We start from the raw sequence: 25,081 nt of genomic DNA, 5'->3' as shown, positions 1-25,081 counted from the left end.
GCGACGTGTCGTTTCTTGCTTGCTTTTAAACCGTTTCAAACAGCGATGCTATCTTCTCGTTTTTCTTGCTTGGCCTCCGCAGACCCACGAACCTTTCCTCTATGAATGCATCACATTCAACGCGCCAGCGGACAGTCGGCGTAAAGCTACAGCTCAAGCTCTCGCGAGTATATCCAGCCTTTCGTCTATACCTTACAATCAGACGCCTATCTTCGATCTGCCAACTACCAGCGACGAGCAGAATAAATTACGTCGTCGCGTCGTCTTTTAATCGTTTCACTCGGTTAATCGTTAATGATCAATCGAAAATACAGTTTTACCTTCTTTAGCCTCGAGAACATTTATTTTTGTCCTTTTTACATCGATACGATCCACATATCGTACGCGAAATCCACGGACAGCTAAAGTTTACGCGTTTCAGGCGAAAGGTATTAATACGTAATTGGAAACCCATTTGGAGGGACAAGGGTTTCGGGTTTTCAAGGGTTTTCAAGATCGAACGACGTCCAGTTAAAATTTTCTTTCTGCCTCTTTCGAGAATACGAGACCTAATCTTTAACGACTACCAGTTAATCTTCACAGATACGACAATTGTTATTTAAGAGGACAAGACACGGACTTAAAATCATATACGCGTGATAAAAGATTAGAGAACATAAACGTGCCAATAATTTCTACAGTACGAGATTTTAATTGCCTTGAGAAAACCCGCACGGTCCTGGATGCAGCTTCATTAACGTGGGTTCCTTCTTACAGCTTTCATTTACAACCTACGCTCTCCTTGCTATATTCTTTCCACCTGCTACAAACTTCAGCCTAGTTTCTTTTTCTACGGTTCCTCCAACAATGCCTGTGCATCATCGTCGTTTCGCGTTTCTCGAGCTCGTAACCAACTATCCACTCTATTCGCCTGCCCAAAATTATCCCTCCTTGTTTAACACGTTGAAAGCCATGCTAGTTTTACAGGGATTGCCCGTGGTGCCATGATGATTTATACTGCGTCACACATTAAACTTCGTCACACATTGTAGAACGATGTAATTGTTGAAAATGACAATGTGAGCTCGCGCTCGCCATCTATATGCAGATGCGCTAGTTACAATAAATAGTAACTAGAAGATAGTTCTAGATACAATCGATAGATTTAGTCGATAGGTTTAAGATCTTTTGTTTTTATCCCTAGTCCATGTAAGAAAGTTCAATAAAGGTTTTTCGGCTCAGAACGGTGTGATAGATTTATCCAAAGAATAAACTAATAATTATTATGATCCTACCTCTAAATACAGAAATAACAACAGTAATAATGAAAAATTTTTAACTATTTACATTTGTTCAAATTACGTATTGCTACCAATCTTAGCACGCCGATTACCTGTGGCTCCTACGGTGCTACCGACAAGCTAGTCACCGGTGAGCCCCGTGGCATTCAACATGTTAAAATTCCCGCGAATGGATATACCGAGTGAAAGACATTTTGAGCGTCAGAAATTTGCACATTGTTTAGTATAGTCGCAAAATCTTTTAAATCGAGGTCTAAGCCGCGTCCTCGAAGAAGAACACGGAGAAGACCTCGAAAAAGAACTCGAGGAAGAATTCGAAGAATATCGAGGGTCGTTTGATCTCTGATGGAAACATGTATAGCCACAGTGCTGGAGATACGTCGGACTGTACCTTGCCCGATACTAAAAATTTGATACGTACTTTGGAGATCGCTTTAGGCGTCATGCCGAAATACGTGGAAACACGGTCCGGAACGTTAACGCGATTACAAAGCGATTTGCAAACTATGTACGTAAATTATGCTCTCGAGGCAGGCGTCCAAGTACTTTCCAAGTTTCGAGCAGCGTCGCGTACTCGAAACGTCGCGTACACCGTCCCGTGATCCGATTAGTCGACCTCTTCATATTCCTCGGCGTGTTTCTTCTTTCCACGTACACCTGTTTCCTGGTTGCCATTAAACCGGCATTTCCTAATATCTCTGACGAGTTTCAACGATGCTTCACCGCGCATCTCGAGAAAGAAAGAGGATTCGTTCATTACGTTGATTCGTCTCACGCGTTGAACTGGGTCGTCGAGTCGATTAACCCCGCGAGTTATACAACTTTTCCAACGCACGACGATACACTTTCAGGAAAGTTTAGAACAAAAGAACACAGAGCGAGGGCAAAAGGGTTCTCGGTCGTGTTCGCTTAGCGTAAACGGTCATCGAGCAATCACGAGTTCGTAATCTCATTTACGACGTTCAAAAAAGCTGCTTTTCGGGCATCTGCGATTTTCTACGATTTTCCAAAGAATAGTCGTTTACACCTCAATTTTACTAAAACGGACGAGGAAGCGGTCTGCTTGCAGGACAATTCGATCGGATAGAAAGTCGAAGGGTTCGTAAGAAAAACGATCCGCGTCAAATTTTACGATTCTTCGGCTGTACGTGCGTGACATGATAGAAGCGAGGCTGTAAAAAATGATCCGACAAATCGATCGCAGCAGATTGCGAAGGCTTGCAGATGAAAAATGGGCAACTAGGAATAAGAAAGAAGAAACAGAGGACAGAGAACGATCGGAAAGAGTAACAAAGATCGTTGATGCGTGAGATGTAATCGAGGAGTGAAAATGGCTCGGGGAATAGCTTTCTGCCGGTTCTCTTGTTCGCTCGCGCGTTCTCTAGTTCCGTGGGAATATACGCGATAATGGAAGGCAGAGACGGTCGACGAAATTAATTTGGCGAGATTCGAGGCTGTCACGCGGGGGAAGTAAACGAGAAAACGCGTGCAAATGTAGCGCGGGTGGCGCAACGATTATGCACTTGTGCATTCGTTAAGCCCACTTTATTTAATGATTTCGTGTTCGAATATAGTTACTGAATAACCGCTTACTCGTGATTCTCGACGCTCGTAATAAAGACGATAAATGCATCTGCGCGCGCAAACGCTCGTGTTCTGTCCGTTATCTCGTTCGCTCTTTCGCCGTCGGCTAGACGTCTCGTTTTAGCAATTGAATCGACCTATTTCTCCCTGCGGATCGTTCGATTCTTCGTTAAAAAGGAAAACAAAAGGGAGAAAGGGAGAGGCGCTTAAAAAGAAGAAAAAAGATCTATCGCCGCAAGGTAGTCCGTCGGTTTTATTATTAAATACAACACGATGCACGCGGTACGGCGAGAACGTAACGAGACTAGTAAAGAAAAAGAAAAGAACAATAAACCGAAGATCGCAGAAGAAAAGTCCGATAAATACGTTTTTATCGATCTTCTGGTTTTTACGTCACTTTGCGATTAAACGGGAGAATTTTAATGTGACATAATTGAAAAGGAAGACGACCCGTTTGGTCGTGATTACGCGGAGAGGAACAAGCGGCAGAAAATAAATCAAACTCGTAGATTTATACAAAATGGGCGATACAAGTGATAGGCAAAATAGGCAAATCGAGTGATGGCACGGCTAATACCACTGCTGGAAATGCCAATTTTTCCGCCTATCGTTTACCCCCTCGACGTTCTTTGTATAATCACGGCCTTAGATTCAATGGTACGAGTCTTTTAAAAATAGCTTATTGGTAGTAAGCGAGACGCGTACAGATACAACTTTGTATATGCTTCTTACCCCTGTTTGATTCTAAATTAACGAAACACCACAGGTTTCTATTGAATTTTCGCTACAGGATTTTAACTTACTTATAGAACTTTACGTGCTAAGAATAAAAATTGTACCACGATACGAAACACCGAGTCCGGGTTCTATTCCACGCGATTAAACTGACCATCGAGTTATTTTCTCTTTTGCATTTTTTATTCTTCATTTTCATTCGTCCTTTTCGTTGCTAAACGCGTCATTTATACCTGAATTGTCGGAGGAACGGGCGAACGAACGAACGAACGAACGAACGAGCAGACCAGTGAACGAAGAACGATCGTTAGATCGATTCCGAGTCGAATAGAGCCGATTCTCGGAAATACATGCGAGATCCTCTCTTCTTTTTTTCTCCGTTCTTCGTCTCTCACCTATTTCATTCTTTTCTTTTTTTTTTTTACGCCAACGATTTTTTGCGCTGCTTGACACGCATTATTATCGCTACTAAACGAGTTTTAGCACGCTAACGAGCTCCAACCACGACGAATCCACTTTCGATAAACACTGAACGCTGCTGCTCGCAAGATCGATATCCGGTTAATGATGTCTCTCGTCGAACGATCGAGAAGCTCGAGAAAAGTAATTAATCGTACGTAGGATCGGAGCGGAGCGAATCGCAACGAGTAGTTCAACGTTTCGCTCGTCTTAGCCTGTAAAAACGAATAAATGAGTAATCTCACTCACACTTTTTCCCGCTATTAGATTCAAAATTAGACTACTCGCTCGACTACCGTCCGTCGTTTGACTCAAAACAGGTTACGTACTCTATCCTTTGTATCGTCAAGTGCTCCTGCTCGGAGAAATAAAGCTCGACTTCAACCGAAGGCGAAATTAAACCCTGCCACCATGGTTGTCGATGACCTACGTTTCCGCTAAATTTGTTGGCATCGATTGCCAAGTATCCATGTGTAATATATACGTGAAGAAGAAGGACGAAAAGAAGTCGTGACTTCCTAGAAAAACATCTAAACAGTGACATTCTAAACCAAAGAACTCGAAACAGAAATTCGATTGAAGCATACAAATTTGAGAACCGCAGCGAGGTTAAAAGACACCTCCTGTTGTCTCGCAGAGCCGTCAATCTGTCCCCCCAAAAATCATGGACCTTCGACACGGGAGGTGCAGCCCCAAAAATATCCGGTTGCAGTCTGCTGTAAACTACATATGTACAAATATGCTGCTGCACCGACGACTGACAGAGAGCGAGGCAAAAAGGAAAGGGAAAGGGGAAGTGGAGAGGGAAGCACAAAGAAGGGACGTGGCAATGTCGGTAGAGTCGATAACGCATTGTGAGAGGATGACTAGGAGAAAGCTGATGGTAGGTGTCAACGATGCAAACATTAGCATACGGTGGATATTGCGCGCACATTAACCTTCGGAAATTGGAAAACACGACGGTGAGTTGGAAAAGTACGCACACTCGGTTCCATGGGATGAAATCCGAGATGCGGGAAAGTAACGACGAGCCCGGGGTAAACGTAGGTTTATACACAGATCCATGGACATACGATACACTCTTTCGGTCGAAAAGTTTCCCTTCTATTTCTCTAGTGCTGATATCGGCTCACTCTCCACGCTCTCGACTCTCTCGGTTTTGCCAGCTGCACGCAGCCCATATTTCGGAGAGTATCCACGTAATCCGAGAAGCAGAACGAAAATCGTTCGACACTGCACCGTTCTTCCGTCGATTCTAGATTGATTCTAGAGTCTCGGTACATGTGTAGTTAAGTATTAGGTTATCGAAAAAGTCTTTCTTTTACAAACACGTCTTTTACAACGATGCATATTTATACAAACATGAAACCTGATCTGTCGAACGTTGCGATCTTTATTTCGATAGAACAAAATGGATCATACTTAATTCGATAAAATAATATAAAACGAAAAATGTTGTGCATCCATTATTTCTTTATAAAACGAAAGAAACTTTTCAGACGACCTAATATGTACCTACATATGTTACTAACAGGAAAAATAGGAAAAAAAGAACGGTGCGATCGTAAAGAAGGAAGTTAAAAACGTAAAGTAACATTTTCTTACGCGGCTTAAGTTCCGTTTTAGAAAAAGTTAACTGCGAATTCTCGATGTCACGAATATGCATCTTACTACAGGTTTAATTTTATTACGTATTAGGTACAAACTTTCAAAGATATTTCCTTATATCTGCCTTCTTATTTTAAACGTATCCTATTAAAAATATTCGCGCATGATCAGCCTATGTAAATCTTTGAAGCATCAGGTTTCCGGAGGAAATGGTGAAACATTAAATACTTAGAAGGATAACGATACAGACCCGGACGATCGGCAAATCTTTTAATCGTAACAAATGTAAATTTTCTCTCATAAATTCTCTTGTTAATTAATAAGTCGAAGGAAAGAGATGTTAAATACTTTACGAGAGCGAATGTTAACTAATGTTAAACTAACACCTCTACCGTGTTTGCGTATTGTATACCGGAGAATATGCAACGAAACCGGAAATTTCGCAAGAATGGATATAATCACGGCAGAAATTATATGAAACGCTTCATATTCTGCCAAATAGATGCTTGATTCTTCTCTTCCTATTAAATATCTATGGAATTAAATTCCCTCCGTTACAGGTCATAGCTTACGCATCCTCTTTCATAATTTCCCAATTTTCCGAATAGGATAATCGAATAATCTCATTTAATTGTTTTTACCAAAGTTGCTACAAGAATATTTATCGCTCGTCTATTATCCGTAATTTCACTCGCGGCTCATAAAATTCCACTCCAGACATTAGCTCAATTGCGCAAGAAAAGATCCAAGGACGCTAAACAAATATACCGAACGGAAGTTTTCTCGAAAGCAGGACTGGATTCGTACGAAAATATTCTGTTCTTTGTCTTTAATTTACATTTCCACGTAGAATCATCCTCTTTCTGTTCGTTATCGCCAGTTACGAGACACTTTGTGCGTATACGTCGCGCCGTCCCTTTGTCAAACTTTTCCAATAAAAACACCATTTCCTACTATCTCCGACACGTTCACGGTGCTTTTCTTCGATGATCGTACACGATGGTACAAGACTTCGTTGACATGCGTGCAGAAAATCTCACCTAGTTATCGATTACTCTGAAATACAGTATTCAACTAGTAGCAGATTTTCGCTGCTGTTTCGCTACTTCTTCGGTCATCTGCAACCCTTTGTCCTTCGAAGCTTGTGTCCGCCTTTATCTATCTATCCTATCCGTCTGTCTGCCTGGCTGTCTGTCTGTCTGTTTGGTTCTAACTGTGCATCACTCACCCTTTATCGCGCTAACGCTTCGAGATCTAATCAACGTCGACCTTAGTCAAGCGATTGTTCCATGTGCGACAGCATCGAAAGCGACTGGATCGATAAGGTGCATCATACCAATAATTTTGCCGTATAGTAGGCGAGAACGATACAGTAAGCATGTAAATTCGTTCAATAATTAAAGTTCGTGAATATATTGGAAATTTAGAACCGGTCCCTGCTTCGCGGTATATTTACAGAAATTTGTCTCCCGCTAAAAGAAACAGATTTTACTTTTTTAAGATCCTCGATAGGCTATTGTAAAATAACGACTGAATACTTTTAATCGAACGAAGAAGGAACAAAGATTACGGAAAGAAAATGAAAGACACTTCTGCGTCTCGAATGTTTCGAAAAAATGTAATGGATAGAACAAGTTCTAACTTTAAAATTGCAGTATATCGATTGTGCTTGCTATACCGCTCGATTGTCCGACGAGTCGATGTTAAAATGCCCGGAAATGGGATTGACGCGGCTAGAGAAAGAGGAAAAATTCCAGAATAAAAGGAAACGGAGAGAAACAACGAGGAAGCGTGCCGCTTTAAATCGTCACTTCCGTATCCAATTCGATATTCATCGGCAATTTCAAAATTTCGCGACTAATAATCGTGATAGGAAGCTGCTGCTGTCGCTGTTGCCAGTGGTGAAGGTTGTGGTTGTATTGGTTATATCGACGATAGCACTGTTACCAATACTGGTGGGCGTTTAATTAAAATGTCCCGACGAACTTACGGTGGTAACGGTGTTATTACGGTACCAACATGCACCGCACGTGTGTCCAGTGTCCAACAGATCGATAAAAATACACGCACGATCGAACTGCATGCAGTATCGATATATCGAATAACGACTATGTTTTCATGCATGCTGTAAACAATGCCACGACGAGCCAATACTTGATCGCCAGCGATAATTCGGCGTTCGTTGTTTCGTCCTCTGTTTCGACCCTTTTCGATACACGCGACTATTGGACAGCTTTTTATCTGAATATCTCGATCAATGTGAAACTAAAAGTAGTCGATGTTCACCATCGATCGTAAGTATCGCGATGGAGAACGAAATTAACCTCAAATAACTTCAAATATTATTAAGAAATTACTAACCTCGAAGAATTATTACCTCGTTGGATATTTTGAATTAGGATAGACAGACATTAGCAACATCTCAAGTAAATAAAGAAATCATTATAATGAAAATATCTTCCGTTAATAAGATTAAATTTTTCTTCCTTTGTGTCCCTTGTTCGTTACCATACGCACGCTCTCGCACACGTACACAGAGTAAGAAACGAATGAAAGAACGAAAGCGAGGAATAGAAACAGTGTGGGGGTGAGAGGTAGGGAGAAGAAGGGGTAAAGGGGAGAAAACAACTGTGACGAGCGCGAGGAGTAGGTAGGAGGAACTGCCGAGATTCCGACTTTATTGGCGCAAATGGCAATTATCTGGAGTACGAGGAGTGTTCGAAGGAAAGAATTAAAATATTTCCACCGTTCCCAGCTGTCAAGTAATTTTTGCAATTTCATCCTCTACTCTCCGTTCCCCTCTACTCGTCACTCCTCATCGCTATTCTGTAACGAACACTTTACGCGTTTCATCGACGCAATCGGGTCGTTATAACATGCGTCTACTAGCAAACTAATTGGAAATCTTGCGAGTCTCGCGACACCGTTCCACAACGAGACAATTTCTCTTCCCTTTTCCATACGCCGATTACTTACAGTTACTCCGAGAAGTACTTAGTCCAATAACTTACTAACTATATGCTAACAACGACTATAACAAGATTTAACTGTAAAGAGTGATTCACGTGACTGAAACAAGCTACGTTTCCTTTTTGATTGAAATTGGAACAAAATGTTAGAGTAGAAACGGCTGCCACGCCCCCTTTTCTCTTTTTGTTTTTAATTACGCTATTTTTTTTTTTACTAAGAAAATGTATATACTTGTTGGATCTTTTCCCTACGTCCTTCGCTTAACCCAGATACGTTATTATATCGCCTTAATCATCACTGCCTGAATACTTTTGCAAGTAATTTTATCCTAAAATTCGTGTGCCGAACACACGAATCCTCGCCAATCACTCATACCCACTTACGTAACAACTTTGAACATTAACGAAGTTCGCAAACGCATTCAAGCGAAAGAAAAGATCGAACCCTTCTAACAATAAGTGCTATATATAGTTAGATCCATACGAAAGGTAAAACTTTTACAAGTAATAGAAGCTCCCGTCTAGGATACTTCATTGCCGATAACATTGAAGGGTAAAGTAAAATTTTCAAAATATCTTGCAAAATCGAAAGACAAAGCGTGATCCTTTTCATCCTTTTACAGAGAGGCTATTCTCGTCTGATAATACGTCCATTCTCCCGACTAGGTAGACGAGAGAGAAGCATGCAGAAGTTGCATCGTGTCGCACGATATGCATTTAATTTAAGTTCCGATATTAAAGCGCGATACGCCCGTTTCCTTCGCCGATCAAATCCATACATCCGGAAAGGTGAGAGCTCCAATTCTCGCTTTATCGAGTACAGAAAGCAACGCCTGCAGCTAACTCTGTTGCAATTCTTAAATTTTTATATTTCAATCTTGTCTTTACTTTAACGAGTAAAAAAGAAGGCTCGATATTCTCGGAGAATCTTTAGACGTAGAATTGAAATGAGAAATCAGATACGATAGAAATAAGATGCCCTTTTATTCAGTTCTTCGCGTTATGGCTATAAGGCAGAATGTTCAACGCTCGTAACGATAACGATCTAACCATCGTTCAACGACGTATTTATCGTTTTATCGAATCTGTAAAACCGATTCGATAGAACGTTTGTAACTTGGATCATTCGAAATTACGTGTAACAGAGAGGAACGCAAGAACGAAAGAAAGAAGAAAAATAATACAGCATCCCCTAGATCGCAACGTGAGCGCTAAAATTAAACGGAACGCATACAAACGTATATGTACGGCAGGGCTAGCAACTTCGATAAACGACGAACGTTGGTAAACACACCTCGGGCCACTGTGTTTCTTGGAAATTTCTTTATCGTCGTGTTTATTTAAAGCGTACTTGCTTCACTAGTTCGAATACGATAAGAATAAAAGGTAAGCGCGTCCAGGTATGACCAAAGATACACTTCGTCAGAGGATCAACAATTGTGCTTCTATTTTATCTTACATTCCTCCGTGTTTGTACGTCATAACATAACGTACATTCTTTTTAATACTAAAACAATAACTGAAACTACAATTACGTAATAATACTTTTCAGACACCTTGGTATGTATTCTCTCCCATAACCCTTGCCAATTGTAAAATGCCACATTATCAAAAATATGGGAATAAAAATTATCGTTATCTTCGTCGATTGTCTTCGCTTAACTCTGATAAGGTCATAGAATTCTTCATATCTCTGTTTAGTTCCAATCGAAAAATAGTCTCTTAATATTTTACGAAAATCTTTAGTATAGGATTCAAACAAGAAAAAAATCAACCAAATATTGTCAATAACAATTCTTTCTCGCGTTACAATTTTTGTAACTGATTTTTGAGTTTTTAAATGTTTGGAAATTTTCCAACGATAAAAACATGTTACTCGATCGATAAAATAATCCAAAGCATTAAAATTCGATACTACGATGTATACTATGTTACTGTACAGAGAGGTTCGAAATATACACATACATTCAATAACTGTGTCGCTCGACAACAGCAATTATCCATGAAAGCACACTCGATAGTATACTCACGCACGCAATATAAAATAAAAGAGAAAATAATACGTGGAGTTGATCTTTTATTCCCGAATGCTAAATCATCTTATTCTATGAATTCCACTCTTCTCTATCTCCCCTTTTTCAATTTCTCAAGCCGATAGTTTGTATTATCTTATTCGCAATAAATCATCTTTCCTCAACGACAATTATGAAAGTTTATTATTATTATTCGCTAACAATCGCTGTACCATATTTGCCATTACTTACTGACGTGCGCCGTTTTTGAAACCATACTCGAATGGAGTATACCTCAGTGTAATAATTTCGAATTAACTAAGTGTGTATACGTCCTTTGGACGCAACGTTGTAAATCACCCCTATGAAACTCGCCAAATGTGTATTGTACCGCGAATCTTAAAATCGAACATATAAACAACAAAAAATAGAGGAAATGGATCACAGAAAATTGTGCTTACCTTTAAAATGACAAAATCCATGTTTCACAGGACTGGAGTTGATGACGAGGCGTGCTAATGACGTTTTACAAAGAAAAGCGATGGCAGATGCGAACGTTGAAGCCAAGATTGGTCAGGATGTGTTTGGTTTGATGTACCGGAGATGAACAACGAAGAGCTCGAAAGAAGGATCAGATAGAATCAAACGGAAACCGAACGAAAGCAATTACGGTGGCGAACCTCCCACTCGACACTTCTTTCCACTTGTTAGAAACAACGAGGAATATCGACGTTAGCACTCACACGCGGCACGAGGCGGCTAGATCGTCCTTACTTCGATGATCTAGCATCGTCGTAGCACGCCTCCTCGCGATTCCACGCCACAAATGCAAACGGAACGATTACTCGCATTGCATCGAATGCAACTTTTGCATTTATGTGTTGACAAAAAAAAAAGAATGTGAGAGAGAGAGAGAGACAGAAAGAGGGACAGAGACAGACAGACAGACAGACAGACTCTCGAGAACTCACAACTGGACGCGAGAAAAAACGAAAAGCGACGAGGCGAGGCGAGGCAAGGCAAGGCAAAGCGAGACGAAGCGAAACGAGGCGAGACGAGACGAGATGAGACGAGACGAGACGAGACGAGACAAGACGAGACGAGACGAGACAAGACGAGATGAGACGAGATGAAATGAGGTACGACGAGACGCGGCGAGACGAGGCGAGGTAAAAGAAGGCAAACGGCGCGGTGCAACGTTGTAACACGCAAGAAAAATATTCAGCCAACACGCGTGCCGGCTTGGCGTCGACTGAATTCAACGGCAGTCGCGCGCCACGAGTGGGAGGCGTGTCTCGAGTGTACGATGAAAAGAGACCGAGGATACTATCGCGACGGAGAAGGGATGAAGAAAGTGCGAGGCAGAGAGGAGAATAGTTTTCATTGCGTTAGACAGAGACGGGTAAAAGGATGAGCGACCGCCGCGACCGGCCGTCGGAGACCATAGTCACACTGGTTGCAACTGTTAGAGGGAGTTGAACGGCGTGCAGAGGAGTGGAGTGGAGTGGAGTGAAGTGGAGTGGAGCAGAGCGGAGCGCGGCGAAATGGAGTGAAGAGAAAAGGAGAGAAATGGTTTCAGGAGAAACGGACGCGACGGGATTGAACGGAACGGAATGGAATGGAATGAGATACATACATACCTCGACTCGTGAAAACGGACGAATGACACAAAGAGCAAAAGAGAGTTACACAAATGCTGATTATCCAAAACTACCGTTTGCAACGCTACCGTTGCGATAGCGTAGGTATGCACAGACACCGATAGCTCTTCCCTTTAACGATACCTATCGTGTGCTTCGTGTTTCTTCTTATGTTTCCGTTCCATTCCATCGAATCTTACAATCGACTTATCACGATTCGTACTAATGTTTCTTTTGTTTAATCAATTTCCGTTTCAATTTTTTCAATGCAACTCTTTTTGATTAGTTGCAACTGGAAACACAGAACCTCGATAAACGATCTTGTGGATACATAAAAGTTACGTGATCAAAATCATCGTCGTATTATATTTAATGGGTGTTTATGCATTTATAAAAAAAAATTTTAAATGCAAAAATGCACAAAATGTAAGGAAGATATAAAAATAGTAAAATGTTCGAAATACGATACTGCTCGTGATATTTAATGAACGCAACAAATCTTTGAGTAGATTCTATATCTTTGCATTCACAAAAATATAAATTTCCGCGCTAATACATTCCATTTAAAAAATATAAATAAAAACAAAATCCCTCATAACGTATTTTTAATTTTACTTTTATTAATTTTTGTTCATTCGTTTACTGTTCGTACGATAAATATACTTCAGTGGTATAATTCTGTGCGCTCTCTATTCTCCCCTCTCTAATCTGTAATATTGTCACGTTTTTGGTCAATCACAAATTCGCGCGTAGTCTTGCCAAGAGACTACAAAATAAATACGTCGCTAGCTTATGAAGAGGTGATCAAATAGAAAATTCATAATCACGATCTTAACAAGAAAAGTTGTATAAAAAGCGACTGAAAAGTTACCAAGTTCCCGCGGCGCCGTCTCGTTTGTAATCCCAACTCTCCAACCCTTCCTCACCGCACTGCTCTCGAAGCCCACTCATAATTACCAAAGTTAATTTGCGAATCGCAATTTAATTGGCCAGTTCTTGAAGGTTCTTTAAACTTTGTCTTTCACGGAATAGGATTTTACGATGGTTCGGTTCAGTTCATTCCCGAAAACAACACAGTGGTTGCGTAAACGAACAAACCGATTTATATGATTGAAAGCAAATGCTATAAAACATAGGGAAAAAAATACTTTTTCATGAAAGAAAAGTTAGTTTCCAAGAAGAAAGGGAATTGTTAAAAATTGGTTACCAGCCTGTAACAAAAAGAATAGCCGAACAACATAGATAGTTACAGCATAGATATAATAGTTAAAACAAACAGCGCGATGCATATGTAGGCAAATATCGAAGCATCTCCAATCTATATATTGTGTATGCAATGTGCATACTTTTGCGCATTAGTATACATATAATATACATACGTACATATGAGTGTAGAATACGTATGTCTAGTTTTATCTTCATTTCTGTAAGAAAGGGCAACAACGTTTCGAAAGAAGATACCTCCGACTCATTACCAAGCAACCACGAACGGATGTTCATAGATACGTATGCGAGACAGGGTTAAAGACAGGACAAAAGGGAGGAGAGATGTCGGCTTCCTGAAATTTTACCGTTAGCTGCTCTCGTTGAAACGAAAGAAAGAAAATTCTGCGTGACGGCGAGCCTTTTAATTAGGCTGTCTGTGATCTGCCAAGCATTTTTGCTTTCCTTGTTCACCCTTCCCTATTCTTCCTCTTTCTTCTCCTTTCTCCTTTTCTTCATTCTTTTTCTCCTTCCTCAATTTCGTACTCGACTGATTGCGAGTCGATCACACTTCGCGCACCCACTCCTTAGATATGCCACATTTTCAAATATCAATTTCTCATTTAGTTCTTTTTTCTTAAGAAAGAGACAAAAGAAGGATGAAATATAATTGGTTATGTATCTAATCTTACAATTAGATACATAGTATACAACGTCAACGAAAATATCCAACCTAACCACGATAAACAAATCGAACTGCATTCTCGATAAAGAATACATAATTCTATCGAAACAATACTTGAGAGCATGAAAATAAGTTATTTGTGTATATAATATAACGTAAATTATATTAATATACAGATATGTAGATGTAAATACAAATGAAATAACTTTAAATCGTCGCAATCACGATATACGATCGACGCAACGAAATATGTAATATCTTTTTCTTTAATGATCGAGATATATTAATGATCAATGCACGATATATGATCTGGGTCTCCTTTCTTCTTTGAAAGAAAAGGAAACCGACAATGCAATACCTGTGACTGATACGCGACGGCATGTAATGACATCGAAAATATACTAGTAATTCAAGCGTTTCGTTTATAGTCTAAGGAACGTGCTCCCTTTCATTGAGGCCGTGTGGAAATGTGAAATAGGGAAGAGGATTGAGAAAGAGGAAAAGGAAGAGGAGGAGGAGAAGGAGGAGGAATCGGTGTTCATCGACGGGAATTCAAAACGTGCAAAAGAGCGAACGCGTGAGCACGTTTGTAGAGAGTGGTACGAGAGTGATACACATACACACCTATCCGCGATCTCAATAGGCGTCGGGCCAGGAGAATAAATTAACGAGGTGTTTGTCCGCTATCACCACTCTTTTTCCAAGCCGGATTAAAATCATCCTGTCTTTAATAATTATACCGACCGAATACGTTAAATGAGGCGCGCGTCGCGACGTATTTACCACTGTTGCTTTTTGATAATGTTATTTACAGCTGTGATTTACAATAGATCGCCACTGAACCTCGCAATCCACGCGAATTACTTCCTCCCTACATTGTATATACCATTAAGAAATAAAAGAGATATAAAATGCGACGTGTGGTAGTAAATTTTATTCGTCACATTGAAAGAGAAGAAGCGCTCACTGAATACGTATAAAGCATAAAAGCAAAACACTGGATATTACTTTTCGGACCATTATCGGATACTATATCACTGCGATCTCGTACTATGTGATAATTGTAAGACTACTATGCGCATATCATATTCGAAATATCAATTAATATTTAAAGGTTAAAAAATACACGTTTTAAAGGGTTGATTAACATTGCTAACATTTAATTAAATTATGTACATTAAGATAATAAAATCCGTTGCAATAAATATTTTTATGACACATGCAAGATTATGAAAAATATTATTGTTGAAAGTCAGTATTTCTCTTCAAAATAAGAACTATATATCTTTTACGATTATGATACAAGGGAATTTATTTTCTTATTTTTCGACGAGTGTATCGAGTGAAAAGATTGTTAGGAAACATTCGCATCATTCACTTCCCAGAAGTAATTTTCTCTAAAATCACTTATTCAAAGAAAGGATATCATACGATATGATTTTAAGTCTTTTTATGATTTATACAATGTCGATGAAATCGTGTCATTCGGAATCCTCGGCATTTGATCAAGGTTAAAATGAGATGCAAGATAATTTGAAAATCACAAGAAATTTGGCAGGCAGTCAGGACCATGTTGTTGATTCTCATAGTTACTCAAGTATCAATTGTAGATAATGGAGGTTATCAAAGACGCCTCTGGCACTTGAAATCATAATTAAATAAACATATTTGTCTAGCCTTTTATTTGTATCAAATAAATACCCCTGCGTTCCATTTGTGACGATATATTCAACGTAATAATATTTGTGTAAAGGAAACAAATGTTGAATTTCAGCAAATATATGTTTTTTCAAACTAAACAATTTCGAAATTGAGACAACTTCCAAAATGATCTATAACAGACAAGAGCTCTAATCGCATAAACATATTAGAGTAAAAGCTTAAAATCTTTTCCATTTATAAATTACAGATTCATTGCACTCTCAAATAGCTCCAACATCCTTTTCATCTCTTTACTGAAAGTTAAGAAAATGGATAAATGTTAGTATGATTACAGAAATGGAATACATAATACAAATGTAAAGACAGATACTCTAATACTCACATTTGTTCTGCTAGCTTATATACAGGTCCCATTGATTTCGATAATTCTTCGCATTTTGCCATTAACTGATACATCGATTTAATATTATGATCCACTGCATCGCACGTTTTACAAACAGCATCCCTATATGTTTCTAAGCAGCCTACGGTGAGTGCAGATGCCTAAAAGTAACTTTGATGCAAAACCCTTTGAAAACTTAATGAAACAACAAATTTTCACAAAGCAAAAAAGAAGAAATATAATAGAAAAAGATAATTTACACTATGCAAAATGGCTGCCAAATTTTCTGTTAGTGCATCAACAGAGGTGGCCACTTTTCTCGCTTCCATCTCTAATTCATTTAACACATTATGATCAAGGAGAGGCACCTGAGGTGTTAAGGCTTGCCTATACAAACAGGGAGTAGAACTGCGAGAACCCGGAAAGGATGGAGTTTCTCCCTTTTTTGTTACAGGACTTGACAGTTTAATTTTGTTTTCTAAATCTTCCGCAACAAACAGTACCATATCACCATCTTGCATTACTGTCCCCTCAAGTTGCAAATATCCCATGGCTTTGTGATAACTTGGGGGATCTATATCGTCGTCCTCTATTGGACTAGATTCTCTATTCCTTAAATTTAGCTGGTCTGGTCTACCAATTCCGTTCATTTTCTCTAGGCTACCATCTAAAAATTTTGTTCCATCAATATCTGGTGAATCGATCAGCGATCTTAACTCCGAAACGGGTGGAGATGATTGTGAATCGAATGATATTTCCGAATATGATGCTGTCATCTCATGTAGCTGAAATAATTATAGTTAATGTCCCTAGTATTGCCCTTTTCGATCAATCACATTTTGCAAATATAAATAACAGCATTTTACACAGGATTCATTAACTCTAACCTTACTCTGTCTTCATCGTAGTCGATAACTGCATTCTTTTCACTACGTATTGTCGTTCCTTGTTTCGGATATGTTTCCCCTTCCTCTGATTCCATATTTAAGAAACAATTTATTTTTCCAGTCCTTTATAATAAAACAAACGTCCCTTTTATTTGACGTACGTCACAACTGATATAATGGAATAATACTGTCACAATTATCGATCCTTAAAGGACGTTTCTACTAAAACGATAGTTCTCCTGAAACAAATTTCTCTTAAAATTTAAGAAATAAATTTAAGTAAAGAAATAATTATACAACTGTTTCAAAAACGTTTCATTAGAGTTACGGTATATTATCTCAATCCTCTGTAATAATGAAAACTCGCCTTTAAACGAAAACATATTCGTTGATATCATATTGATATAAATACGAATTTTCAGGTTAGTTAATTCATAGCTATATGCTCTCTGTTGTCATTTGTAAGTTTTGAACAATCGATATTTGACTGAAACCAATTAACCGATTAATTGACTGAAAATTAAGAAAGATTTAATAGTATTTGGTATAATGTACCATAATATATTATCTCATGTTTATATCATTTTCACATTTACCCATAAGTGAATTAAATATGATTTATTCAACGTACTAAAAGGCAGATATTGTTTATTGATCTAAATCTTTATTTTTCTCTGTTATAACAGATATAAAATTGCTTTATAGTTAAAGCAATATTAAATTGAACTATATCAAAATCATTTGATGATGATGCATTTTAAAATACCATCATTTTTTATTCTTATCACCCTTATGAAATTCGTGTTTCCACAAAATGATTTCTTTCATGAAGAACTAATGTTAAAACCATTACCAAGCGGTCATGTCTATGCACATTTTCAATTTACTACTTTATGGGAAACCACAAAAGACATAACAACATGTAAGTTACAAGACATAAGTTACCAAATATAAAATTCTTTTTTATGCAAATAGAAGTTAATATTTCAGTTCAACATTCTCATTTATTTCCAAGAGGACTTGGTGAAATTATAAGTCGTCACAATGTAAATGAATTACATCTTACATTAACCAAAGGATTATGGAATTATCAAAAATGGGGATATCCTTATCATGATGCTGGTCCTGGTGCTGAAATATATTCATGGTTCCACGAAGATGTTAATAAGTAGAGTATCACTTTGAACTTAATAAACACAATGTATTACTCTAAAAATTGTATGAATGATATTAATAACAAAATTATTTGTTATTGTTATAGTGTTGATGATGAGTGGAAAGGTTTAACAAATGCACTAGCTGGCTTATTTTGTGCTTCCTTGAATTTTGTTAATCCTGCAAACAGTGTGTCTCCAGAATTTACATTCCTTCCTACAGGGGTATTAGATCGCAGTATCAATTCTAGTTATTTACGCTATTCATCATTACCAAAAGAAATAGTTTGCACTGAAAATTTAACACCATTTAAAAAATTATTGCCATGTAATTCTAAGGTATATGTAAAAAATAGAGACTTTTATTTATTTTGTGTAACAGATACTGATATATATGATGTTTTAATAGAAAGGCTTGGCAACCTTATTAAACTCTGCTTATATTCACAACACAAACTATCATTCCATTGGAGTACATTTTCGAGTTACATGCTCAAGCATGTTCTGTACTAAAACATCATTAGAGTTACGTCAATCTGTTTCATTGATATATGACACAATAACCGATGTATCACAGGTAAATTTTTAACAAAATTTTGTATGTTATAAGAAATTTGTAGTACTCATATGAATTTTCCTTCAGAATTGGTCAGTTAGAAAATTTTTTGGAATGGGTATTAGAGGAGCATGCCCTCTTGCTACATTAAGCAATGTATATATTGACATATCTAATAATAATACTAATCAAGTTTATGAGTTAATGCCTCCTCCAAGTGCGAAGATTGTTAGTCTTCGAGGAGGACAATTAAATGAAATAGCTGTTTATGATATTAGATCGCTTTCTTCAAAAGGAATATTTAATATTGAAGTTCTATATAATACTGCTCATACAGCTGGTTTAAATTATCCTCCAATTCTATATGCAAATAGATATGTCATTGGTTTGTAATACTACTTAAATTATAGTAGGTACATATGTGGGGAGAAATAGCAAAATAAAAATTCTTTTCTGCAGGATATGGACAAGAAAGAGGTAGTTTAGTAACAAAAATTTACAATAATTACTGGCAAACACTCAATATTATTTTATTAGAAAGTATTCCATGGTATTTGCCAGTATATTTACATTCTGTCAAAATAACTTGTGGGACAGAAAATATTATACCATGTAAGTAGTTGTATTCATATATATCATATATCATTGTATTCATCATAGGCAGTGATATATTCATTGTAATTATTTGTATCTTTTTTGTTTCTATGAGCTTTTTTTTTTGTTGTCTTAATCTGTTGAAATTTTGTATATAGTGATACAGCGTTATCTACCAGGCAAGGAACGAAAAAATCCTTACTATTTGGAACTTATTTTAAGTTTACCACCACAATCAGTAACTAAATTTTCTATAGAAATGGATTATTCATTTCTTAAGTGGCAAGAATACCCGCCAGATGCAAATCATGGGTTTTACATAGGTCCTTCTATAATCACTACATTACTACCAATTGCAAGAAATTATACTGCAATACAATTCGATGGAAGTACCATAACATCAAGGTTAAAAATGTCTACATTAGTAATTAATATTACAACATATGTATAATATTTAACACTCAAGTTTTGCTAAAGCATAATTGAATTTTCAGTTTCAATGCTTCAAGGGATGTCTATCTAGTACAGCTAAAAACTGAATCTTTACTAATTAGTTTACCGACGCCTGATTTTAGTATGCCGTACAACGTAATTTGTTTAGCCTGTACAGCAGTTGCCCTAGCATTTGGTCCACTTCATAACATTTCAACTAAAAGATTAGTTTTGAAACGTGTTGAAATGGATTGGAAGGAAAGGTTATTATCGTCTTTAATGAAAAAGATCTTTAAATCAAAAAAGAAACAAGAATGAAAAGTGTAATTTATTATTTGGTTTTAAATATGTATGCATTTTTAAATAAGATAAAAATTTTTGTTAAAATATAAATGGAAACGAAATACAAATACAATCATCTTGCAATGAGGTACATTAACGAAGTTGATCATAAAGAAAATTAACAATTCATCTCAATTTTATTTATCTTTTCCTTAACTTCTCTTTCTCTATAAGTATATAATATATAAAAATGCGTAGGCTTATCTTTTATTATATAGCAAATATTATTTGACATTCCCCTTTAATGAAAATACCGAGTTTGTTATTTTACAATTGAGAATTTCTTGTAATGATTAACAATTTACTGCTAATAATAAAACATTATGATGTAACATTATTTTACGCATTTTAAAATCATATAAAAGTGAAATAATAAATATTGTAATAAATGTAACACGCATACAATGAATGCTATATACTAAATAATCATTATTTTATGGTGCTGGTCTAAGGATTGGGGATAAATTTGTAAATGTATTTAACATTGTACTATGGTACTTGTCTGTATAATTTTCAACATCGTTATTTAAAATATTATCCGATAGCCACTCGCATTTTTCATGTTTTAACTGAAATTTAGTTGAAGAAAATTTTTCTAAGAATGATTCTGTTACATCTTTGACATTGTGAGATAAACAACTCATTGAATCTTTATTTTCATTTGAAGATGCAGGAGTACATGTATTTTCTTCCTCATCCGAAGAGCATAGATCGATTACTGCAATCGCTTCCGACGGTCTTATACACGATGCGATCTCTTTAATTGAATGAATGGTAGTCGTATTATTTTCGCCAGAAAAACTTTTACCTCCAAAATCAATTAATTCTACATTGATAATTTCATTGCCAACTACCTTTTCTACGTTTTCTTTCATCGTGTTTATGTCACTTTCATCACTTGGAGCTTTACGTTTTGAAGGAACGTTTGGTCTTGTTTTTCCTTCATTATGGGTTATCATTTTCTTGCTTACGATAGAAACATTTTGAATAAGACATTGATATTTTGGCTGATTTTGTTTAAAATCATGTATTTGTTCCTGGGTCAGTCGATTTAGAATAACAAAAACAGGTCGGCAAATAACATACAATAACTGTGATTGTATGCTCAATACTAAAAAGGAAAAGAACAGTTCTTATATGTATCATAGAAAACATATTATAATAACATTTAAAAAACGTAGAAATAAGGAAAACGAAACCCTATGAAACTCCCCCAAAGATTAAGCACTTACTTGGTTTCTTTTTAACTGAATTTACAAATTTATATTGGTGCACATAATCGCATGCCAGTTTATCTCGATTTGGTTTATATGTAACACTCCATTTATCGTTATCAACGTCCGCTTCCAACCACTTTGGTTTAGACGAGCTGTTTAAGACAGGAGCAATGAGGTGTCTTTCTATTCTTTCTAGCCTTTCTTGTTGCGTTTCTTCTGTCATTGCCTTGGATTTTTTAGCTAATAATATACCAGCAGGAGAAGAAAAAGGAATAGTCGGACATCTTGTAAAATTTACAAACCCTCGAACACGGCGGGAAGTTCGGCTAATGATATTATTGCTATTATTAACTGTAGCATCATTGTCAATTTCAACTGATTTCGATTCCGCTTTCGCTTCTGATTCCGATTTCACTGAACACAAGTGAAAATATTCCAAGAACTGGTTTTGCCTTAATTCAGGCTTTACAATCGACAAGTCCGGAGTTGTAGATCGAGAATTACTTCCGTTATGTTCTTGTTCATAACATACCCTTTCATGTTCCTATAATATACAAAATTACTATTAATTTCATTTATATTTTTTATTAGAATTCATATAAACACACACATTTGATGTGTGTACCTTCATTTTCTCTAGGCCTATAAATTCCGCATCACAATTATCACATAGATAAATATCTCCTGTTGGTGTATGATTCATCATAACGGAATGCTGTTGCTGTTTCGTATAGGAAGAAATTACTCCTCTACAAGATAACAACTTCTTCCGTGGACTTTCACAAGTTCTATCATAATTCTGTAATTAAAATAAAATTTTTTTATTTATTTTTTATAAAATTTTTAGTATTCTACAAAGCAAAGTAAGATGTGAATACAAGAACAAACCATATTTTCATTGCGAAATGTCACTAATAGCTTGCCAGTACTTTTGTGATACAAACTTGTTGTAGAGTCCCAATTATTAACATATTGTAGATCTTCTTGCGAGTACCGTGCAAGATATGAGCAAAAACGTAAGAGATATTCACTTCTATGGTATGTATAACATCTGAATACTAATTTTTTTAAATTGGCCATCCAGTTCTAAAATATAATATACATTTTAAAAGTTAAATACTTTACCATTGAGGAAACAATTATATCATTATATTTTTACTGAGATAATTAACTTACATCGTTTACTCTTTTAGGTCTTGTTAAAGGATTTGAAAATTTAACTTCTTTTGGCCACCACCTTGGTTCACTGATCACTTCGTTAGTATCATGACCCAAGGAGCATTTAACCATGAATGTAACAAAACGTTCTAATTGTGTCTAAAATCAAACACTTTTTATGATACCTACACTACTAATACTTTACTACAAAATATAAATTTCATTACCACATGATAACTTAAAATTCATTTTAAATGTATAAGTATAAAAAGTAATATTTTTACCACAGTAATTTTTTCCAATGACGTTGGATGTCCATTGGCAAATAAAAGCGGAAGATTAGATACCACAGAAGCTTCCTCCAAAGAACTGCTTTCTATTTCCATAGGATCTGTATCGACCATCACACATTCGTTCATTTCACTGGACACCAGATTTTGAGGTAAACCTACCCCGTATTCTTGTTCTTGCAACATTGAGTATTTCATGTTTTCAAAGCTATTTGCATTATTTTCACTTAAGGTACATTTTCCTTTATAAAGCTGTTTTCCATTTCTGCTTATTCTGCATACAAAAATATTGTCTTGAAGGCTACAGATGTTATTTTGTATATTAAAATAGCAATGGAAAAAAGTGATAAACATAAAACACTCTTATTTATAATTAAGATCTATTCACAAAATCAAAAAACAAATCAATGTATTTATATGTACTGTTCATAATTTTGTTCATACATAAAGCACTGAACAATTTTGTATGCGTACTTCTGACAATTAGAAATTGTGAAAACTAGAAAATAAATGACATGAAGCATTACATGAATCAACCAGTCTCGTTTATATTTTATTAATATCTAATTATAATCAAATATAGATGAAAGTTAGATTTTAATGAAATATATCATTAGAATGAAAACCGAACAAAATGAATACAATATACATGGTAAGAGATATAAAAAATTAATTAGTTTTTTAAACAAAAAATACAAATTTGCAACTAGCAATCGTATACCTTTTCAGACGATCGAAAGATCTTTCTTCCTCCGTATTTTCAGACTGATATTCCACACGATTAAAAATCTTCCTAATCACTGATTTGTAAGTTACAGTTTGTATGCAATCTAATATATAAGTTGCACAATAGCCAGATTATCGAATAATTTTAAGATAAAACTGCTATAATGAAGATACATCTTCGCATTATCTTTGTAATATTTGTTAAAATTTGAAAAAAGCTTAAGACGAATACGGATTTAAATGTGCAACCTACGTGTACTTTTGTAAAAGTTAATTTACTATTTAAATTGGCAGATGTGGTGTAAGTGGTAAAAACGACATCTGAATTATAAAACTAGTCTGTACCTCGTTCGATTGAGGTTCGAAAGTGGAAAGGCACGCGTCGTATTACGAATTTACAGATGTATGTATACATGTACTGACAGTTCCCTCCGTGGTTCCCTCCTTGAACAGAATATTTTGCCACGATAAAGCACGGTATAATTCAAGATGGCGGAACGAATCAGCTTAATTCGCGGTGGCTAATAATCATTCGTAAATTATTTTACTTCTCACATGATGTATTCCTTTTTAGGTTTTATTTTACTTTCTTGTTATTTCGCTTTTTCTTTTTACTAATAATGCCACATCAACATGTACAATTTTTTCTTACTTAATACAAAAATACCGATAACTGATTTAGGAAAATTTTGAAATTATTGAAATTCCCCATTCATCGGTGGTTGTTCTTCCTCTCTATCGTTTCTGGTCATGATCATATAGGCAGTCACTTTCGCTAGGGAAAACCGTCCGTCTTTTGAGTGAATGTTCAAGATGGAAGGCACGAGAAGGTTTCGTTCTGCAAGACAGATAAAATGAGTGGAGTGTCTCTGTCTCTGTCTGAGCATTCATAGAATTTATATATGTACACGTAGGTATGTATGCATGTATGTATATACATGTGGCATATACACAGAACGAGACCTTTTCTTACCCTCCACCTTGACTTTTTTCGACTCAAAAGGCAGACAGTTTCGTCAATGCTTTCGGTATAGAAATGTTCAGACCTATTTATGTGACCGTGGTTTCGGCTACGGTCATTCCAGCTAATTCTAAATATTTGTTAATAATAAACTCGTCAAGTATTTTTCCACAATCATTCAATGAGCTACTCGAACGATTCGTAAATTCAAAATTTATGTTATTTATTTAATTGTACAGTATTCTATATCTAAACAAAATTAACGAATAATATACAAGGAAAATAACAGTATTTTTCAACTTTTCTCTTTAATAAAAATTATTAGCTGAATAAATTTTATGTTAAATATTTAAGATGTACGTATATAAATAAGTATGTTTTTAATATATATGTAAGTGAGTCTCATACCTATACATTATGTACACGTATGTTTCAAAGAGCGCAGTAAATTGAAAAATTATATACTATCTTTTACGCAAGCCCAAAGAAGAACCAAGAAATTCAATATTAATTTTACATTCAGATCTTTAGATTATGTTAGTGAG

At 36.4% G+C, this 25,081-nt stretch overlaps 4 protein-coding genes across 12 annotated transcripts in view; 1 reads left to right on the top strand and 3 right to left on the bottom strand.

Moving 5' to 3' along the window:
* Nucleotides 1-11,893, bottom strand: part of LOC100643754 (PDZ domain-containing RING finger protein 4) — a 59,742-nt gene extending 47,849 nt beyond the window's left edge. Inside the window, exon 1 of the mRNA XM_012317376.3 lies at nt 11,109-11,893. Coding sequence (XP_012172766.1) covers nt 11,109-11,129 — 21 coding nt within the window. The 5' untranslated portion in view covers nt 11,130-11,893. The remainder of the gene's footprint in view (nt 1-11,108) is intronic.
* A 3,618-nt stretch (nt 11,894-15,511) lies between these two features.
* Nucleotides 15,512-17,339, bottom strand: LOC100646938 (BLOC-1-related complex subunit 6). 2 transcript variants are annotated; one of them, XM_012317177.3, is made up of 4 exons: nt 17,112-17,339; nt 16,480-17,004; nt 16,220-16,380; nt 15,512-16,130 (listed from the first exon to the last, which is right to left on the bottom strand). In XM_012317177.3, the coding sequence occupies exons 1-4, from the start codon at nt 17,199-17,201 to the stop codon at nt 16,079-16,081; spliced, it is 828 nt and encodes a 275-aa protein (XP_012172567.1). In that variant the 5' UTR covers nt 17,202-17,339; the 3' UTR covers nt 15,512-16,078. The 2 variants fall into 2 exon arrangements, with proteins under 2 accessions (XP_012172567.1, XP_012172576.1); XM_012317186.3 differs by having other exon boundaries at nt 17,107-17,252.
* Nucleotides 17,340-17,393: 54 nt separating this feature from the next.
* Nucleotides 17,394-20,313, top strand: LOC100646696 (GPI transamidase component PIG-T). Of its 3 annotated transcripts, none has more exons than XM_048413402.1 (9): nt 17,394-17,528; nt 17,793-18,028; nt 18,097-18,274; nt 18,368-18,599; nt 18,670-18,837; nt 18,904-19,201; nt 19,276-19,428; nt 19,569-19,815; nt 19,905-20,313. In XM_048413402.1, the coding sequence occupies exons 2-9, from the start codon at nt 17,851-17,853 to the stop codon at nt 20,158-20,160; spliced, it is 1,710 nt and encodes a 569-aa protein (XP_048269359.1). In that variant the 5' UTR covers nt 17,394-17,528; nt 17,793-17,850; the 3' UTR covers nt 20,161-20,313. The 3 variants fall into 3 exon arrangements, with proteins under 3 accessions (XP_048269359.1, XP_003393679.1, XP_048269363.1); XM_003393631.4 differs by lacking the exon at nt 17,394-17,528 and adding an exon at nt 17,542-17,567; XM_048413406.1 differs by lacking the exon at nt 17,394-17,528 and having other exon boundaries at nt 17,848-18,028; nt 18,122-18,274.
* Nucleotides 20,140-25,077, bottom strand: LOC100646816. 6 transcript variants are annotated; one of them, XM_048413386.1, is made up of 9 exons: nt 24,945-25,077; nt 23,921-24,019; nt 23,571-23,734; nt 22,844-23,123; nt 22,578-22,718; nt 22,290-22,487; nt 22,027-22,200; nt 21,417-21,945; nt 20,140-21,295 (listed from the first exon to the last, which is right to left on the bottom strand). In XM_048413386.1, the coding sequence occupies exons 4-9, from the start codon at nt 23,045-23,047 to the stop codon at nt 20,619-20,621; spliced, it is 1,923 nt and encodes a 640-aa protein (XP_048269343.1). In that variant the 5' UTR covers nt 23,048-23,123; nt 23,571-23,734; nt 23,921-24,019; nt 24,945-25,077; the 3' UTR covers nt 20,140-20,618. The 6 variants fall into 6 exon arrangements, with proteins under 6 accessions (XP_048269343.1, XP_048269346.1, XP_012172644.2 ...); XM_048413389.1 differs by lacking the exon at nt 23,571-23,734; XM_012317254.3 differs by lacking the exon at nt 24,945-25,077 and having other exon boundaries at nt 23,829-24,413.
* Nucleotides 25,078-25,081: the final 4 nt, after the last annotated feature.

Source organism: Bombus terrestris, chromosome 2 (genome assembly GCF_910591885.1).
Source record: "Bombus terrestris chromosome 2, iyBomTerr1.2, whole genome shotgun sequence".
NCBI classification, from domain to species: Eukaryota; Metazoa; Arthropoda; class Insecta; order Hymenoptera; family Apidae; genus Bombus; species Bombus terrestris.
This window is presented reverse-complemented; position numbering and strand designations above follow the sequence as displayed.

What these genes read in the sequence shown, in the direction of transcription:
- LOC100646696 (XM_048413402.1), top strand. Translation starts at nt 17,851, where the DNA reads ATGATGATGCATTTTAAAATACCATCATTTTTTATTCTTATCACCCTT. An exon ending in CACAAAAGACATAACAACAT is followed by an intron (nt 18,029 to 18,096) that starts GTAAGTTACAAG and finishes TTAATATTTCAG; the next exon opens with TTCAACATTCTCATTTATTT. An exon ending in TTCCACGAAGATGTTAATAA is followed by an intron (nt 18,275 to 18,367) that starts GTAGAGTATCAC and finishes TTATTGTTATAG; the next exon opens with TGTTGATGATGAGTGGAAAG.
- LOC100646816 (XM_012317242.2), bottom strand. An exon ending in CATTTCGCAATGAAAATATG is followed by an intron (nt 22,201 to 22,289) that starts GTTTGTTCTTGT and finishes TTTTAATTACAG; the next exon opens with AATTATGATAGAACTTGTGA. An exon ending in TAGGCCTAGAGAAAATGAAG is followed by an intron (nt 21,946 to 22,026) that starts GTACACACATCA and finishes TGTATATTATAG; the next exon opens with GAACATGAAAGGGTATGTTA.
- LOC100646938 (XM_012317177.3), bottom strand. Translation starts at nt 17,201, where the DNA reads ATGGAATCAGAGGAAGGGGAAACATATCCGAAACAAGGAACGACAATA. An exon ending in TCGACTACGATGAAGACAGA is followed by an intron (nt 17,005 to 17,111) that starts GTAAGGTTAGAG and finishes TAATTATTTCAG; the next exon opens with CTACATGAGATGACAGCATC. An exon ending in TATAAGCTAGCAGAACAAAT is followed by an intron (nt 16,131 to 16,219) that starts GTGAGTATTAGA and finishes CTTAACTTTCAG; the next exon opens with TAAAGAGATGAAAAGGATGT.